At 44.7% G+C, this 21,171-nt stretch overlaps 1 protein-coding gene across 1 annotated transcript in view; it reads right to left on the bottom strand.

The window, feature by feature from the left end:
• The window catches only part of LOC311233781 (lipase member H-like), a 34,836-nt gene extending 14,853 nt beyond the window's left edge, over positions 1–19,983 (bottom strand). The window contains exons 1-4 of the mRNA XM_084320801.1: positions 19,876–19,983; positions 9,104–9,185; positions 7,524–7,756; positions 82–219 (exon numbers count right to left, since the gene is read on the bottom strand). Coding sequence (XP_084176927.1) covers positions 82–219; positions 7,524–7,756; positions 9,104–9,158 — 426 coding nt within the window. The 5' untranslated portion in view covers positions 9,159–9,185; positions 19,876–19,983. The remainder of the gene's footprint in view (positions 1–81; positions 220–7,523; positions 7,757–9,103; positions 9,186–19,875) is intronic.
• Positions 19,984–21,171: the final 1,188 nt, after the last annotated feature.

The following is a 21,171-nucleotide window of genomic DNA, read 5'->3' as shown; positions in this document are numbered from 1 at the left end:
GAGGTTCTGTACCTGCATGGTGTGAGGTTCTGTACCTGCATGGTGTGAGGTTCTGTACCTGCATGGTGTGAGGTTCTGTACCTGCATGGTGCGGATGAAGGCCGTGAGGTTCTCTGCCGTCTTGTGAGTGTTCTCCACAACCTTGATGTAGTTCAGGTTAGCCGCTCCATAATTCCAATCCACTACGATGACGTTCATGTCCGCCCGGGCCAGCAGCAGCTGTGGAATGATATTTATATTAATAACCACTCAGAGAGATGCTACACCACAGCCTAGTATACACAAGGTGCAGTCTACACTAGGTGCAGTATAGACAAGGTGCAGTATACACTAGGTGAAGTCTACACTAGGTGCAGTCTACACAAGGTACAGTCTACACAAGGTGCAGTCTACACAAGGTACAGTCTACACAAGGTGCAGTCTACACAAGGTACAGTCTACACAAGGTACAGTCTACACAAGGTGCAGTCTACACAAGGTACAGTCTACACAAGGTGCAGTCTACACAAGGTACAGTATACACTAGGTGCAGTATAGACAAGGTGCAGTCTACACTAGGTGCAGTATACACTAGGTGAAGTCTACACAATGTGCAGTATACACTAGGTGCAGTATACACAGGGTGCAGTATACACAAGGTGCAGTATACACAAGGTGCAGTATACACAAGGTGCAGTCTACACAAGGTGCAGTATACACAAGGTGCAGTATACACAAGGTGCAGTATACACAAGGTGCAGTATACACAAGGTGCAGTACACACAAGGTGCAGTATACACTAGGTGCAGTATACACAAGGTGCAGTATACACTAGGTGCAGTCTACACAAGGTGCAGTATACACAAGGTGCAGTATACACAAGGTGCAGTATACACTAGGTGCAGTCTACACAAGGTGCAGTATACACAAGGTGCAGTCTACACTAGGTGCAGTCTACACAAGGTGCAGTATACACAAGGTGCAGTATACACTAGGTGCAGTATACACAAGGTGCAGTATACACAAGGTGCAGTATACACTAGGTGCAGTATACACAAGGTGCAGTGTACACAAGGTGCAGTATACACTAGGTGCAGTATACACTAGGTGCAGTATACACAGGGTGCAGTATACACAGGGTGCAGTATACACAAGGTGCAGTATACACAAGGTGCAGTATACACAAGGTGCAGTATACACAGGGTGCAGTATACACAAGGTGCAGTATACACAAGGTGCAGTATACACAGGGTGCAGTATACACCAGGTGCAGTCTACACAAGGTGCAGTATACACAAGGTGCAGTATACACAGGGTGCAGTATACACAAGGTGCAGTATACACAAGGTGCAGTATACACAGGGTGCAGTATACACCAGGTGCAGTCTACACAAGGTGCAGTATACACAGGGTGCAGTATACACAAGGTGCAGTATACACAGGGTGCAGTATACACAGGGTGCAGTCTACACAAAGTGCAGTATACACAAGGTGCAGTATACACTAGGTGCAGTATACACAAGGTGCAGTCTACACCAGGTGCAGTATACACAAGGTGCAGTATACACTAGGTGCAGTATACACAAGGTGCAGTATACACAAGGTGCAGTATACACTAGGTGCAGTATACACAAGGTGCAGTATACACTAGGTGCAGTATACACTAGGTGCAGTATACACTAGGTGCAGTATACACTAGGTGCAGTATACACAAGGTGCAGTATACACTAGGTGCAGTATACACTAGGTGCAGTATACACTAGGTGCAGTATACACTAGGTGCAGTATACACAAGGTGCAGTATACACAAGGTGCAGTCTACACAAGGTGCAGTATACACTAGGTGCAGTCTACACTAGGTGCAGTATACACAAGGTGCAGTATACACAAGGTGCAGTATACACTAGGTGCAGTATACACTAGGTGCAGTATACACAAGGTGCAGTATACACAAGGTGCAGTACACACAAGGTGCAGTATACACAAGGTGCAGTATACACAAGGTGCAGTATACACAAGGTGCAGTATACACTAGGTGCAGTATACACAGGGTGCAGTATACACAGGGTGCAGTATACACAAGGTGCAGTATACACAAGGTGCAGTACACACAAGGTGCAGTATACACAGGGTGCAGTATACACAAGGTGCAGTATACACAAGGTGCAGTATACACAGGGTGCAGTATACACCAGGTGCAGTCTACACAAGGTGCAGTATACACAGGGTGCAGTATACACAAGGTGCAGTATACACAAGGTGCAGTATACACAGGGTGCAGTATACACAGGGTGCAGTCTACACAAAGTGCAGTATACACAAGGTGCAGTATACACTAGGTGCAGTATACACTAGGTGCAGTATACACTAGGTGCAGTATACACAAGGTGCAGTCTACACCAGGTGCAGTATACACAAGGTGCAGTATACACTAGGTGCAGTATACACTAGGTGCAGTATACACAAGGTGCAGTATACACTAGGTGCAGTATACACTAGGTGCAGTATACACAAGGTGCAGTATACACACAAGGTGCAGTATACACAAGGTGCAGTATACACTAGGTGCAGTATACACTAGGTGCAGTCTACACTAGGTGCAGTATACACTAGGTGCAGTATACACTAGGTGCAGTATACACAAGGTGCAGGTGCAGTCTACACTAGGTGCAGTATACACAAGGTGCAGTATACACAAGGTGCAGTATACACTAGGTGCAGTATACACTAGGTGCAGTATACAAAAGGTGCAGTATACACAAGGTGCAGTATACACAAGGTGCAGTATACACTAGGTGCAGTCTACACTAGGTGCAGTATACACAAGGTGCAGTATACACTAGGTGCAGTCTACACAAGGTGCAGTATACACTAGGTGCAGTATACACAAGGTGCAGTATACACTAGGTGCAGTCTACACAAGGTGCAGTATACACTAGGTGCAGTCTACACAAGGTGCAGTCTACACTAGGTGCAGTATACACAAGGTGCAGTATACACTAGGTGCAGTATACACTAGGTGCAGTATACACTAGGTGCAGTATACACAAGGTGCAGTATACACAAGGTGCAGTATACACTAGGTGCAGTATACACAAGATGCAGTATACACTAGGTGCAGTCTACACTAGGTGCAGTCTACACTAGGTGCAGTCTACACTAGGTGCAGTATACACTAGGTGCAGTATACACTAGGTGCAGTCTACACAAGGTGCAGTATACACAAGGTGCAGTATACACTAGGTGCAGTATACACTAGGTGCAGTATACACAAGGTGCAGTATACACAAGGTGCAGTATACACTAGGTTCAGTCTACACTAGGTGCAGTCTACACTAGGTGCAGTATACACAAGATGCAGTATACACAAGGTGCAGTATACACTAGGTGCAGTATACACTAGGTGCAGTATACACAAGGTGCAGTATACACTAGGTGCAGTATACACAAGGTGCAGTATACACAAGGTGCAGTCTACACAAGGTGCAGTATACACAAGGTGCAGTCTACACAAGGTGCAGTATACACTAGGTGCAGTATACACAAGGTGCAGTATACACAAGGTGCAGTCTACACTAGGTGCAGTATACACAAGGTGCAGTATACACAAGGTGCAGTCTACACAAGGTGCAGTATACACTAGGTGCAGTATACACTAGGTGCAGTATACACAAGGTACAGTCTACACAAGGTGCAGTATACACTAGGTGCAGTATACACAAGGTACAGTCTACACAAGGTGCAGTACACACAAGGTGCAGTATACACAAGGTGCAGTATACACAAGGTGCAGTATACACAAGGTGCAGTATACACTAGGTGCAGTATACACAAGGTGCAGTATACACTAGGTGCAGTATACACAAGGTGCAGTATACACTAGGTGCAGTATACACTAGGTGCAGTCTACACTAGGTGCAGTATACACAAGGTGCAGTATACACAAGGTGCAGTATACACTAGATGCAGTAATATACACAAGGTGCAGTATACACTAGGTGCAGTATACACTAGGTGCAGTATACACTAGGTGCAGTATACACAAGGTGCAGTATGCACTAGGTGCAGTATACACTAGGTGCAGTATACACAAGGTGCAGTATACACTAGGTGCAGTAATATACACAAGGTGCAGTATACACAAGGTGCAGTATACACAAGGTGCAGTATACACTAGGTGCAGTATACACAAGGTGCAGTCTACACTAGGTGCAGTCTACACAAGGTGCAGTATACACAAGGTGCAGTATACACAAGGTGCAGTATACACTAGGTGCAGTATACACAAGGTGCAGTATACACAAGTTGCAGTATACACAAGGTGCAGTATACACTAGGTGCAGTATACACAAGGTGCAGTATACACAAGGTGCAGTATACACTAGGTGCAGTATACACAAGGTGCAGTATACACAAGGTGCAGTATACACTAGGTGCAGTATACACAAGGTGCAGTATACACTAGGTGCAGTATACACAAGGTGCAGTATACACAAGGTGCAGTATACACAAGGTGCAGTAATACACAAGGTGCAGTACACACAAGGTGCAGTAATACACAAGGTGCAGTATACACAAGGTGCAGTATACACAAGGTGCAGTATACACAAGGTTCAGTATACACTAGGTGCAGTATACACAGGGTGCAGTATACACAGGGTGCAGTATACACAAGGTGCAGTATACACAAGGTGCAGTATACACAAGGTGCAGTATACACAGGGTGCAGTATACACAAGGTGCAGTATACACAAGGTGCAGTATACACAGGGTGCAGTATACACCAGGTGCAGTCTACACAAGGTGCAGTATACACAGGGTGCAGTATACACAAGGTGCAGTATACACAAGGTGCAGTATACACAGGGTGCAGTATACACAGGGTGCAGTCTACACAAAGTGCAGTATACACAAGGTGCAGTATACACAAGGTGCAGTCTACACCAGGTGCAGTATACACTAGGTGCAGTATACACTAGGTGCAGTATACACTAGGTGCAGTATACACTAGGTGCAGTATACAGTACACTAGGTGCAGTATACACTAGGTGCAGTATACACAAGGTGCAGTATACACTAGGTGCAGTATACACTAGGTGCAGTCTACACTAGGTGCAGTATACACTAGGTGCAGTATACACTAGGTGCAGTATACACAAGGTGCAGGTGCAGTCTACACTAGGTGCAGTATACACAAGGTGCAGTATACACTAGGTGCAGTATACACAAGGTGCAGTATACACAAGGTGCAGTATACACAAGGTGCAGTATACACTAGGTGCAGTCTACACTAGGTGCAGTATACACAAGGTGCAGTATACACAAGGTGCAGTATACACTAGGTGCAGTCTACACAAGGTGCAGTATACACTAGGTGCAGTATACACAAGGTGCAGTATACACTAGGTGCAGTCTACACAAGGTGCAGTATACACTAGGTGCAGTCTACACAAGGTGCAGTATACACAAGGTGCAGTATACACAAGGTGCAGTATACACTAGGTGCAGTATACACAAGGTGCAGTATACACAAGGTGCAGTATACACAAGGTGCAGTATACACTAGGTGCAGTCTACACTAGGTGCAGTCTACACTAGGTGCAGTATACACAAGGTGCAGTATACACAAGGTGCAGTATACACTAGGTGCAGTCTACACAAGGTGCAGTATACACTAGGTGCAGTATACACAAGGTGCAGTATACACTAGGTGCAGTATACACAAGGTGCGTCATATGTTGTAGTCTGTGCACGTTTTGGTGGTTAAGAGTCAGACATTCCTAGTAGTTTTCTAGAACACTAATAGCTTTCAGTGACTAGTAGTGTGAGGCCTCCACTAGGTAAGGGATAATGTATAGCTACGAGGTCATTGTCGCAAAATAATTGACCGACACGGAGTTTAAAATACCGAGGCGCAGCGCCGAGGTGTTTTAAACGTCAGTGAAGGTAAATTATTTTGCGACAATGATCGAGTATAGCTATACATTATCCCGCTTATTACTTGGCTAACTTACTAACAATATACCTAATTCATCGACAAGATTAGATCAAATGAAGACGCAGTTGTTCTGTGGCTCTGTCAGCCCAAATAAAGTGATTATTATTATCGGTAGTCGGCAGGTCTGTGGTCTGATTGCATGACTGAGTGCAGCTGTGCATATGCTGAGCTGCACTGATAGTGTTGTAGTGGGCTTGATTGCGAACAGCTGCGCACAGCGGTCATTATTGTCCCACAGCGGTCATTATGTAAGGGATAATGTATGGCTACGAGGTCATTGTCGCAAAATAATTGACCGACACAGAGTTTAAAATACCGAGGCGCCGCACCGAGGTGTTTTAAACGTAGTGAAGGTCAATTATTTTGCGACAATGACCGAGTAGGCTATACATTATCCCGCTTATTACATGGCTAACTTACTAACAATATACCTAATTCATTTGACAAATCGCAGTTGTTCTGTGGCTCTGTCAGCCCAAATAAAGTGATTATTATTATCGCGGGCAGCCTCTGGCTCCGCTGTCAGTGCAGCGCTATACATTATCCCGCTTATTACATGGCTAACTTACTAACAATATACCTAATTCATTTGACAAATCGCAGTTGTTCTGTGGCTCTGTCAGCCCAAATAAAGTGATTATTATTATCGCGGGCAGCCTCTGTGTTCTGGCTCCGCTGTGTTCTGGTTCCGCTCGTCGCTCCGCCCCCTGTCATCGCCGGCACGGCAGTGTCTAATTGCACTGAAACAGTGTGTCAGTGGGCTTGATTGCGAACAGCTGCGCTCTGCGGTCATTATTGAAAAATCTGCGGTCATTATTGACAAATAATGACCGCAGTCGGGGGGCTATTGACCAATCACAAGCAAGCATTTCGGCGCATGTGAAAACGCCATGTAATAATGTGTGATAACGGACCTCTGACGCGGGCTATTGACCAATCACAAGCAAGCATTTCGGCGAATGTGAAAACACCATGTAATAAAAGGTGTTATCTAACCTCTCTGAGGTCCCCTAGCCACAGGGGCGGGGAGGTAGCCATGTTGTTATCTAACCTCTCTGAGGTCCCCTAGCCACAGGGGCGGGGAGGTAGCCATGTTGTTATCTAACCTCTTTGAGGTCCCCTAGCCACTGGGGCGGGGAGGTAGCCATGTTGTTATCTAACCTCTTTGAGGTCCCCTAGCCACTGGGGCGGGGAGGTAGCCATGTTGTTATCTAACCTCTTTGAGGTCCCCTAGCCACAGGGGCGGGGAGGTAGCCATGTTGTTATCTAACCTCTTTGAGGTCCCCTAGCCACAGGGGCGGGGAGGTAGCCATGTTGTTATCTAACCTCTTTGAGGTCCCCTAGCCACTGGGGCGGGGAGGTAGCCATGTTGTTATCTAACCTCTTTGAGGTCCCCTAGCCACAGGGGCGGGGAGGTAGCCATGTTGTTATCTAACCTCTTTGAGGTCCCCTAGCCACTGGGGCGGGGAGGTAGCCATGTTGTTATCTAACCTCTCTGAGGTCCCCTAGCCACTGGGGCGGGGAGGTAGCCATGTTGTTATCTAACCTCTCTGAGGTCCCCTAGCCACTTGGGCGGGGAGCCGGTGGGCCGGTAGCCATGGATGACGAAGGTGGTGGGTCTGGTCAGGTTGAGGAGGGGGGGCTGCAGGGTGGAGTGGGACAGCAGGCGCCCACAGCCGGCGTTAGAGCGCGTGTAGAGCAGCAGTCTGACGTCGAGGCTGGTCCCGATGAAGGCGTGGTGGAAATCTAGGTCTGTGAACTCATCACACACCTGGGCTGCTGTGTGTGTGTGGGGGGGGGGGGGGGGGGCAGAGAGGAGGGGGGGGCACAGAGATGAGGGACACACACACACACACACACACACACACACACACACACACACACACACACAGAGAGGAGGATAGATAAAGATATTCTCTTTTAGATACTCTGTCTGTAAATAAACAGTACTGTATATTTGTATATCTGGTATGTCATAAATGTCTGGATGTAACAGTACTGTATATCTGTATGTCGTGTATGTCATAAATGTCATGATGAATTGAAAATGGGGGACCCTGATGTAAACAAGACAAAAGTCTTTCTCTGGTCTGCATCCCCTTAATACACAAGGTCACTGCCAACAGCGATTAAACTCGTTATTGGCCGCCAATTGTTGAACGCCAACAACGAGTATACTCGTTATTTGATCGTTATTTCTTTTATTCAATATTTCCATTCATTATCCATCCAGGGAGCCTGGTGTTATCATGGGGCTGAGTCTGAGATCGCTAAAGTGCAATACCGGCCGCATCCTACCAGGCGGCGGTATCGAGCACCATTTGAAACCTTGTGTATTGGGCTGTGCCACACACTAAACGCTCCAGGGTGCTCTTTTCTACTAACCTGAACCTAGGGCTTCATCCGATCGCATTGAATCATTTTCGGGACCCCCGATTCATTATGCTGTGGTGGGTTATGTCGTGGGCCAAATGGACATACGATCTACCAGATGGCAATCAAATAATTGGAATATTCTTTTTGGAATCCCACCGGCCACAGGTAAGAGCAATTTAACGTACATTTCAGCTTGATTGTGCCTTGTTTTCATAGCCATCGCCCTGATCAGCGTGTGTTGTTGTAATAACGAATGCTGTTATTGACAATCAATTAATCAGAAACGACCCCCCCCCTTTCATGCATTCATGGAACATAATACCAATCATATGCATTTGATTTTTTTATTGTAACGTGTGTAGGGACGAAATGCCAATGGATTTAGTATAATACACGTTGCAGGCTATTACTAGCCTCCCAGGAATTACCATAGACCGCTCTAAAACCATACTTATATTCACCACGGTATAAAACGGGAATGTATGGATGGAAAAATTATTTCTTTTTCACATATTGAGCAATAGATACTGGATGTCAAATGGGCCATAGTATTGCATCCATAGCTATAATATAGAATATAGTTATAGCCCTGCAAACAAGGTGACGGACTCCATTAGTTTAATGCGTGGCAGCGCATAGCCGTATCCCGGAAACAGTGTGGCAGCCAATGAGTTAACAATTGTGTGTATTGAGCCGTACTGTATTGTACCCATTCTGCAATCTGTTAATAACATTTTCAATCAATCAAACCTTTGTAAATCTGTAGAGTTATCAGCCAGATTGGTGCCAGATACCAGAAGAACATCCTTCAGACCAGTGATGACTGAACCACCTGCAGACAGGAAGAGACAGTGTAGATGTTGAGGCTGTTCTCAGACCTGTGATGACTGAACCTACTTACCTACTCTTACTAGTTACTATATCTATACATATCCCTTACCTACTCTTACTAGTTAATATATCTATGTCTGTAGATATCTCTTACCTACTCTTACTATTTACTATAACTATATCTTACTTACTCTTACTAGTTACCATATCTGTACATATCCCTTACCTACTCTTACTAATTACTATATCTGTGCATATCCCTTACCTACTCTTACTAGTTACTATATTTATATCTGTACATATCCCTTACCTACTCTTACTAGTTACTAAATCTATATCTGTACATATCCCTTACCTACTGTGAGGGTTAGGCGTGGTATAGAAGAGGAGACCCCAAATGCAGGAAACACAAGCAGAGAGAGAAGAGACTGAGACGACGGAATGAAGTGAACAGGCTTTTACTATACAGTTTGCAAGCAACAATGGTTTACAAAACAAAACGGTTACTAAACAAAAGCGAACTGTACAACCCGAAAATAAACTCAGCAGAGCTGGAAAAACATGGACTAAGAGGAACGGACTCACAGGGAAACACTGGTGACAAGGTGAGTACGTGACCGAACACAACTGTGGAGAAACAAAACAATACAATACAATACAATACAATGGCACGACAATGAATGTGAGGAACGGGCAGCTCTATATGCCCGTGATTACTAACAAGTGCCAGCTGGTATCAGGTCAGGCTGGTGAACACAAGGCATAGTAAAACAAAACTCACATCATTAATAAAAGCATGTGTAAAAGGAATATCTTAAAGGAACACATATGTAAAAAGAACAACATATGTAAAGATGTTAACACTATAAAAGACATGTGTAAAGGGGTGAACCTTAAAGGAAACACATGTAAAGTTAAACACTTACAAAAACATATGTAAAGGAGATGAACCTTTAAAGGAAACATATGAAAAGATAAACCTTTTAAAACACAAGCTAAAACGCACCACACAACATGAACAGAGAAAACACAGCATTAACATTATCCAGCAGACCTAGGACTAAAAGCCTGACGGCTCGGGCACATACAACGCGCACAAATTTCACACGCGGGTTCCTAGCGGGATCGCGCGCCTGACCAGACACACCTCCGACGACTATAGCGCGCGGAAGCGCACGGAGGAATGCACATTCAACACTTGAAGAGCATAGACGCAGATGCAGAATGCAGATATTGAGTGTATTTGTCACAACTATTGAACTTTCACGTGTCAGGCCAGGCATGGGGGGACCTATTTAACTGCTACAATAATACACTGATATCAAGCCTACTGGTTGCTGTTCAATCATAATAATAATAATCATAATCATAATTACCATAATTAGCTGTCAGGAAACAAATAAAACATTTGTCATTATAGGTGACAAGGTGGATTGACTTAATGACTGCTATATCCTGCTATTATTATTATTATTATTATTATTATTATTATTATTATTATTATTATTATTATTATTATTATTATTATTATTATTATTATTATGCAACATTGTAGGACGGTTATAGGTATAAACAAACAGACAGACAGGGGGGGGTTGGGCGGGGTAATACTATCGTTTATTTGCATTGGGAAAGATACAGACACAGCTGGTTGAACAACATCTATATGTGTGGTAAGGCATGCTCCCCGCGCCGCCTCGAATCCAACCAAAGCGGAAAAGATAGCTTGCCGCCCGCGAGCCGCCCGCGAGGCGCGCTCCCGCTTGCGGCCAGTGTGCACAGTAGCGTCCGTTAACATGGGAGCGGAAGTGAAGCGGCAGCCGCCCGTCCATCCGTCCGTCCGTGTTCATTCGCGTGCTGTGTGCCCTGGGCGTGATAAGGTCCAATATCTGGAGCTGCTGCGTTTGGCCACCAGAGGGCAACAGAAAACCACTGTTCATATTGTTCGGTCATGATCCCTGGCTGGGACCATGACACCTACTCTTACGAGTTACTATATCTGTACATATCCCTTACATACTCTTACTAGTTACTATATCTATATCGGCATAGACGCCTGCGCAATAGAGCACGCGAAGCATCTGCTCTACGACTATTGAACATGGGGGGGCAAACGTCTGGTTTTGCTCCCCCACTTTTTGATCATATGAAAAATATGATATACCCCCCCCCCCCATATATAAATCTAACCATAACTACGTAATTTCAATCAAATTAATAATACGCAATGACACTTAATAGCAAGTTTTTAAGTTTCCAAAGATTGTGTGACCCCCCACTTGATCCAGTGCCCACGGGCCACGGTTCGTCGGCATGACATATACGACATGTTGGGGGAGGGCGGGAGGCGGCTTTTTCGAATGCCATTGAAAAATTCAGGCTGGATATTGGATAACATTGTGAGGATTATTCTTCGGCGTTTACATCAAAATGGAGCAAATCATCACGTAAGTCGAACACTGTGACTGTATACTAAATGCGCAAACAGATTGAAACTGAATATTTCTCATATGGTGAGCCTCCGCGCTGCACCGAGTGAATCCACAGTCACTTGCTCCTCAATGGGAAACCAACCTAGATTTACCCTGAAGGACTGGTTCTGGCCGAACCGTTCGTTATACAAGTATCACAGAGACATTACAAATGTGCTCACAGTTGCACGAGGGTTTCGGACAGAGATACGGGATGGTGCGCAGGCGCTGTGATCACCCAACGGCGGAAATAATGCCGCTTTGAGCAGTTTATAAAAAAATATTAAAAATATTTATTAGCAACGCCGAGCTTTCAAACCATCCCGTATCTCTGTCCGAACCCCTCGTGCAACTGTGAGCACCTTTGTAATGTCTCTGTGATACTTGTATAACGAACGGTTCGGCCAGAACCAGTCCTTCAGGGTAAATCTAGGTTGGTTTCCCATTGAGGTGCAAATGACTGTGGATTCACTCGGTGCAGCACAGTCACGAAAGGGGCTAGTATGGACCCTGATGTAAACAAGACAAACGTCTTTCTCTGGTCTGCATCCCCTTAACAATTGTGTGTATTGAGCCGTACTGTATTGTACCAATTCTGCAATCTGTTAAATAAAGTTTTCATTCATTCAGCCGCCACGCACACTGGGGCTATTGATAGCGTCAATTAATTGTTGTTGTTGTTGTTGGTACTGCCGCTGCGGATGTGAACAGGGCCGGAGGGGCTTTGGGAGGATGGGAAAGTTATTATTATTATTATAATAGTAATTGGCTATCATACGTGCCTAGCTAGCGTTAGCTAAAAGAGCCCTCGCAGTGAAGTTATTATTATTATAGCTATCATACTGCAATATTTAACTGAGTTTTATAGTGAAAAGAGCAGCTTTATTTTGGTCAAGATTGAAGGCTCTATATTGCAGGAAATTGCACATACAGGTGTTCATTAAATGTAAAAAAAAATCTGCCCTTGCAAAAAAAATAAAAAAAAGGAAAAAAAAAAGAATAAAAAAGAATCTTGCACCCCCACTTTCAACTATAACTAGGCGGCCATGTATATCGGTACATATCCCTTACCTACTCTTACTAGTTACTATATCTACATCTGTACATATCCCTTACCTATACTCTTACTAGTTACTATATCTATATCTGTACATATCCCTTACCTACTCTTACTAGTTACTATATCTATATCTGTATGTAGACACCTGAATATGTCTAACAATAATTCAATGTGTCTAACCCTAATTCCTTGTACTCTACTGTGCTCACTGCTGTGTTCAGGATAACGTTGTGTAAACTCACTCTCCACCTCCTAACATTGACATTTAATAGTGGGACATGATACTGGACTGCCGCCAGGAGAAGCTGGTGCGACGTTGGGCAAGGGGTGACAACAGGTGAAGAAGGACTGGCTGAAGGTGGGGCTCCTGTAGCGGAACTACCTCTTCATCATTTTTTCACAAAAGCAAGAGGTCGCATAGAGCTGGAGCTCTGGACATTAAGCATGCGGAATACAACCCCCGTCACGAGGCGGGTTAGTAATGTAGTATGCGATAGCTTAGCTTTCCAGTTAATGCTAAAGATACGTTTTGAACAAAGATTCAAATCAAATAAAATGTATTTGTAAGGCCCGACAACACACGTTAATGTCCCCATGGGCCGGATACGTCTTCTTTAAACAAGTCAAGAAGAAACATAACAATAAGTCAAGAACAAAACAAGAACACCATAAGGTCCAACAAATTTAAGATAAATACAAATAAATTAATGAGTGCAAACACTCCCAGACATACCCCACGCGAAGGTAAGGAAAAACTCACTAAAACCTAACAATAGGGAAAAAAGCACCACAGGCAGTGTGGAGGAGAGAAACCTTAGAAGGGCCATTCAAGGGGGGATCTCCCTTCTTAGATGTCTGTGATAGTAGTGTTGCAGACTGACAGTGGTAAGCATGCACTCATGTGTGTAGTGAAACAGTGCATTCAATAGCAACTGAACATTTTGAAAGATTAAAGATAGAGCTGATAGCGAATCTATTTGAGGCACAGGGGCGGCACAAAGAGGGTTGCGTCCTCCCCATCTTAATCACGGGACGTTCAACACTCCGGTCAGCGCTCCGAGACAGCCGGAGACAGGGAGATAGGGGGCGGCGCAGAGAGGGTCGCAACCTCCCCGACATCAGCGTTAGACAGCTCGCGTGATTGTAGTGGGCGGACATAGCAATAGATACAAGTGGTAAGCATATATGTGAATAGATATATGAAGTAAGCATATTATGTGAATAGAATAGAAGTACTTAACCCAGCAATGAAACCACAAAAAGAAGGAGACGTTCTACTGCCGGAGAGTGCTGTGGATACTGCACACGTTGCGTTTTAGCTAAAGTATAGGCGAAAGGACAGGGGGTCACACCGACCCACAGCTTAGCTTCAAATAGGCCTAGTATCACAGTTTAGCTCGCGTGTCGCTCCACCTCTCCCAGCCCAGCAGCGGACACCGCAACGGACGTCGCCGGACTGCACCCACCTCCAGCCTTCTCCTAGCCGACGACCTCCAGCAGTCACCTGCCTAACGTCAACCCAGCCCACCTCCTGCTATCACGGGACTGTTCGACGGCCATCTCACCACACGGACGTTCGGTGTGAGAGCAGGCCAGCCCTTGGTTAGTACACTCAAGCCAGGTCCAGTTAGCGCTCCGAGCGCTGGAACTTTATCGGCGAACATTCTCTTTGTCGAGAGCGTGCCCTTTAAGGGCGAAGAGAATAAGTACTTTGAACCGACACTGGTAGCAGTGACTAGGGGCGTCCCGACGTTTATTATTTTTCGGGAATGCCGGCTTAGATAGGACTTTTGTTTCGAGTGTGGGCCCACTGTCTTTTGGTTAAATGTGTTGTGTGATAAACGTGTGTTCAATTATAAAATCCCATTGAGTAGCTCGCGGAGCTCGCCCGTACCCTCTCTCTCTCTCCCCCCCTCTCTCCCTACCTACGGGTGGATGGAAAAGTATCTTAACCAGGGACCGAAATTAGAGAGCGCCACCCGCCATTTGCGCTCAGTTTTTACGTTTGGCGCCTCCCACTGAGACGTCTGAGCGCCGTGTGGCGCTCAATCAAATAGTCATGTGAAAACCGAAAATCATGATCAAATTCTTTAGCAGAGTTCTCACTCGCTGTCTCAGCAGACATGAAGCGCGCACTGCGCACTGCTGCTGCTACCCCCTCCCCACCTGTTTCTGTATGCTGCATGTAAACAGAGGCTATTGCCTCCGAGTCACCGTGACGTTAGTTAGCACTTAGCACTGCTGCTCCTACCCCTGTATGCCTGCATGTAAACAGAGGCTATTGCCTCACCGTGACGTTAGTCTAGTCAGTGTGGGACCTTCGTGAGATAACGTTAGCTACCGTTACAAAATGACCCAGTCAACTATTCACTTAGTTTAATACACGAGGCATTGTGTAACGTTATCCAGCCGGCTAGCTACGGATAGCTCCCGACATCAACAAATCCTCCAGCAATAGTCCAGTGCATAATACCTCCGTTGGCTAGGTAACTAGTCACTACGAAATGTCGCAGTAAACTAAATAGTTCACTGAGGCGTTGTCCCAACGCCATCCAGCAGTAGCTACAGATAGCTCTTGGCATCAATGTCCTGGCTACAACAACAACATGCGTATTCGAGTCCCTGGTTTACATCGCATGAGTGAGGGCTGCTGACTAGGGTCCAGGTGCAGCGCCGGAGAATTCTTTTGCATGCTGAATGTAGCGTTTAGGGTCCAGCTGCACCCCCGGAGAATCCTTGCTGGAGCTGGAGGCCACTTGAGTATACACACAGACAGTGGAGCTGTTTGCAGACAGCGAGGTGGCGATGTCTCGCAGATAACACAACCACAAGTATGATTATATAATATATATATTTTATTAAAAAAAAAATCTATATAAAATAATAATTAAAAAAAGAATTATCAAAAAAAAGTTGGCGGGTAAGAAATATGCTTGGCGGGTAGATTCTTCCCATCTACCCGCCACTGGCCGGTGAGTCAAAAAGTTAATTTCGCTCCCTGATCTTAACCCTTAAAGGGACGGGTTTCATTACTGTAGAGTGAAAGATCTAAGTGCCATGCAAAGTGCCTTCACTGCCTTGTATTGATTGCATGCTAAAAGAATATATAAAGAGAGGCGTACAAATGGGAGCACTGTGTGCGTGTCTGTTAATGTGTCTTCTGTCTTAATTCCTTCCTTTCCGGGTAATGCACATTATTGTTTAACCCTTTCCCACCCCCTGCCTATGCATCATTGGAACAGGTCTCTGCTCGTCAACAAGGAAGAGTACTGCTTTGGGGAGAAAGTATATCATCCATCACTACTGTCATCGGGTGTGGGAGGGTGCGGGAAGTATTAGGGGAAGTTTGGGTGTGTGGGGAATTACTGCGAGTCGCCCTGGAGGGCAAGAAAGACCAGCGCACCACCCCTAGGTTAGTAAATCCTAGGCCCCATCCACTCCCTCTGCTAAATCTCAACTCTAATACTCCTGTACTACAGTCGGGGACTCAGCCAGACCCAGATCTGCTGCGTTCCCACTACCTGGTGACAGTGTACATCCACTCCCATAAAGTATGGATAATCCACCCTTCTTTTTTTCTTTTTTTTTTTATTGATCTTTTTCCCCCTCCATTTTCCTCCGATTTTCTCCCATCCCAATGTTAGTCATTATGCCAATTCCCAATCCCCTTCCTGGTCGCTGCGCACTTACCCCCCACAGTCGGTCTGGGAGAGTGGAGGCTTCCTCCGACACACGTCCAGCCAATCAACCGCTTCTTTTCACCTGGCAGCGCGGATTCTCATTGAGAGGGCGTAGCATGTGGAAGGATCACACTATCCCACTCAAGTCCTATCCGCGCTTAGCAGGCGCCCCCAACCGAACTGTAGGAGTCGCTGTTTACAACGACCCGGACCCACCCCGCCAGCTTCTCCCACCCTCTAATACTGCCAATTGTATTAGTGTGAACGGCCAGCCAAGCTGGTGACAACCCCGGAGCTGTGAGCTGGATTCGAACAGGCGAATCTAGCCGCTCCGGGGTTTGGTGACGAACACAATCTCCGTTACGCCACCTGACCGCCCCGATAATCCACCCTTCTACACATATCCCTTACCTACTCTTACTAGTTACTATATCTATATCTGTACATATCCCTTACATACTCTTACTAATCAAATTCAAATCAAATCTAATTTATTTGTAAGGCTCGACAACACACGTTAATGTCCCCATGAGCCAGACACGTCTTCTTTAAACAAGTCAAGAAGAAACATCACAATAAGTCAAGAACAAAACAAGAACACCATAAAGTCCATTTTTTTTTATAAATGCAAAATAAATTACTTAATAAATCCCATTAATAATAAATAATAATAATAATAATAAATAATAATAAATTATTAGTTACTATATCTACATCTGTACATATCCCTTACCTACTCTTACTAGTTACGCTGCTGGCCAGTATGACTTACTACCATCGTGTCTTTATACCTGTATCACTGTACATATTAATACTACAACTCTGTACATACATTAGCACTATTACTTAGTAGTACTCTTTATATATTTTATACCCAGTTTAATCTCCTGTACATTGTATATATTACTATTGCACTTTACTGTTACATTTGCACTCTGGTTGGATGACAAACTTATTTTTGTTGTACTGTACTTGTGCTGCATGATGACAATACATTTTAATCTAATGTAATCTAATCTAATGTAATCCAGGTTTCACACTGTTAACCTGCTCACCTTCTGTAGAGACAGTTCTGTTAACCTGCTCACCTTCTGTAGAGACAGTTCTGTTAACCTGCTCACCTTCTGTAGAGACAGTTCTGTTCACCTGCTCACCTTCTATAGACAGTTCTGTTCACCTGCTCACCTTCTGTAGAGACAGTTCTGTTAACCTGCTCACCTTCTGTAGAGACAGTTCTGTTAACCGGCTCACCTTCTGTAGAGACAGTTCTGTTAACCTGCTCACCTTCTGTAGAGACAGTTCTGTTAACCTGCTCACCTTCTGTAGAGACAGTTCTGTTCACCTGCTCACCTTCTGTAGAGACAGTTCTGTTAACCTGCTCACCTTCTGTAGAGACAGTTCTGTTAACCTGCTCACCTTCTGTAGAGACAGTTCTGTTAACCTGCTCACCTTCTGTAGAGACAGTTCTGAAATCAGTAAATATTGAATATTAACACCACGGTACTAGAACAGTCAACCAGCAACATCCCTAGGAACTGTGTGTAATCATCATCATCATCATCATCATCATCTTCGTTTTACGTCCCAATTTTCCCACTACAGTGAGGTTGGACAGGCGATGATGACTGGGTCATCATTTTTGGTTTGTAGCTAATTTTATTTGTATACCTCGGATGCCCTTCCTTACAGGTAACCCCATTGTCGGTGAGGACCTAGCCTTTGTGTATTCCTACACACACAAGGCAGTGCGGTTTTCTTTCAGGGTTTTCTCCCTTAGCCTTTACGTATCCCTACGCACACACACAAGGCAGTGCAGCACCCTGTATCCCTAGGTAGGGAGGCTAGAGAGGGTACTAACACTTGCCCAAGGTGGACCCTCAGACTAGTGGAGGGAAGGAGTTGTCTTACTTCTCCATTCTAGTTCGGCTTCCGCTAGAAAATGTTGAAAACAAGTCATAATGAAAAAAAAAAAGAAAAAAAAAGTCCTTTGGCGGACAAACAGACCATCACTAACAGACCATCACAAACAGACCATCACTACTAGTAACAGACCATCACTAACAGACCATCACAAACAGACCATCACTAACAGACCATCAGACCATCACAAACAGACCATCACTAACAGACCATCAGACCATCACTAACAGACCAAGAGACCATCACTAACAGACCATCACTAACAGACCATCACTAACAGACCATCAGACCATCACAAACAGACCATCACTAACAGACCATCAGACCATCACTAACAGACCAAGAGACCATCACTAACAGACCATCACTAACAGACCATCAGACCATCACAAACAGACCATCACTAACAGACCATCAGACCATCACTAACAGACCAAGAGACCATCACTAACAGACCATCACTAACAGACCATCAGACCATCACTAACAGACCAAGAGACCATCACTAACAGACCATCAGACCATCACTAACAGACCAAGAGACCATCACTAACAGACCATCACTAACAGACCATCAGACCATCACTAACAGACCAAGAGACCATCACTAACAGACCATCACTAACAGACCATCACTAACAGACCATCAGACCATCACAAACAGACCATCACTAACAGACCATCAGACCATCACTAACAGACCAAGAGACCATCACTAACAGACCATCAGACCATCACTAACAGACCAAGAGACCATCACTAACAGACCAAGAGACCATCACTAACAGACCAAGAGACCATCACTAACAGACCATCACTAACAGACCAACACTAACAGACCATCACTAACAGACCATCACTAACAGACCAACACTAACAGACCAACACTAACAGACCAAGAGACCATCACTAACAGACCATCACTAACAGACCAAGAGACCATCACTAACAGACCATCACTAACAGACCATCACTAACAGACCAAGAGACCATCACTAACAGACCAAGAGACCATCACTAACATACCATCACTAACAGACCACGAGACCATCACTAACAGACCAAGAGACCATCACTAACAGACCATCACTAACAGACCAACACTAACAGACCATCACTAACAGACCAACACTAACAGACCAACACTAACATCACAAACAGACTGGAATGTGTAGGTGAATCCATTCAATGAGAAAGTAGAAAGAAAAAGTAGTAGAAAGGAATCTGTGTAGTAGATTACTTTGGATAGACAGGCCGACCCCCTAGGAGATACATAACTGATAAACTGATAACTAGTAAACAACAGTGAAACAGTCACAGGTCTGAGAGAGAGAGAGAGAGAGAGAGAGAGAGAGAGAGAGACAGAGAGAGAGTACACAGAGAGAGAGTACACAGAGAGAGACAGAGAGAGAAAGACACAGAGAGAGACAGACAGACAGAGAGAGATAGACAGACAGAGAGAGAGACATACAGAGAGAGAGAGGGGAGAGAGAGACAGAGCGAGAGAGAGACAGAGCGAGAGAGAGAGAGAGACAGGGGGAGACATGGTGTTAGTCTTACCTCTGAACAGCTTTCCTGACTTGTGTCAAAGGTCCACAACATTCCTCATAGTTCCAACTGCATGGCGCTCTTCCAGGAAGTGAATGAGCTAAGAGAAGCAGCCCTCCCTCTCTCTCTCTCTCTATCTCATAACCACACCCTTCCTTGCCCCTGGCCACTCTATTATGGGTTAGTCAGTCATATCCTTCCTGCGAATCAACTGCTGCCTGATACCTGCCCAGGTAAACCGGTTGTACAGGGGCGTGTCCCAATCTGTGGAGACCACTCCTGTTCTCTTCACAGGACGTGTTTAGGGGACAGTTAGACTACTAGAAATAAGACTTGAGCTGAGTTGTACAGTTTAGGTGGAATTTACTGTGATTTGGTGAAAATGTCTCTGTGTGGCAGTTTTCACAGAACCCTGTCTCACCCTCACAGAACCCTATGTCTCACCTTCACAGAACCCTATGTCTCACCTTCACAGAACCATATTTCTCACCTTCACAGAACCATATGTCTCACATTCACAGAACCCTATGTCTCACCTTCACAGAACCATATGTCTCACCTTCACAGAACCCTATGTCTCACCTTCACAGAACCCTGTCTCATCTTTACAGAACCCTATGTCTCACCTTCACAGAACCCTGTCTCACCTTCACAGAACCCTATGTCTCACCTTCACAGAACCCTATGTCTCATCTTCACAGAACCCTATGTCTCACCTTCACAGAACCCTATGTCTCACCTTCACAGAACCCTATGTCTCATCTTCACAGAACCCTATGTCTCATCTTCACAGAATCCTATGTCTTACCTTCACAGAACCCTATGTCTCATCTTCACAGAACTCTATGTCTCATCTATGCCTCAAAAAAGAAATGTTGTTTGATTTTTTTTTTTTTTATATATACATTTATTATTTGAACAGCTTAAGGCTATATATGTACTTGATGTTTGTTTGTTATGTTGAATATTTGAAATAAACTTCAATCAAATCAAAATAAAAAAAATCTAAAATCTTCACAGAACCCTATGTCTCATCTTCACAGAACTTCTATTTATAATAACATCTTGTGGCATAGAATTTTGGATAGTTGTGTCTGGTTAAGGGGTTATCTGAGTTGTGGATAGTTGTGTCTGGTTAACCCATTGAAACCGGGAAACACATTTGTGTGTATATACAGGCTATATGATGCATTATTAGCCAGTGTTGTAGGTCTAAAGGGGTTTTAAGGGGTTATCTGAGTGGTGGATAGTTGTGTCTGGTTAAGGGGTTATCTGAGTTGTGGATAGTTGTGTCTGGTTTTACATTTA

The sequence above is a fragment of the Notolepis coatsorum genome (assembly GCF_963971535.1).
Source record: "Notolepis coatsorum genome assembly, chromosome: 8".
Taxonomy (NCBI): domain Eukaryota; kingdom Metazoa; phylum Chordata; class Actinopteri; order Aulopiformes; family Paralepididae; genus Notolepis; species Notolepis coatsorum.
The sequence above is the reverse complement of the archived record's forward strand: the minus strand, read 5'-3'. Positions and strand labels throughout refer to the sequence as shown.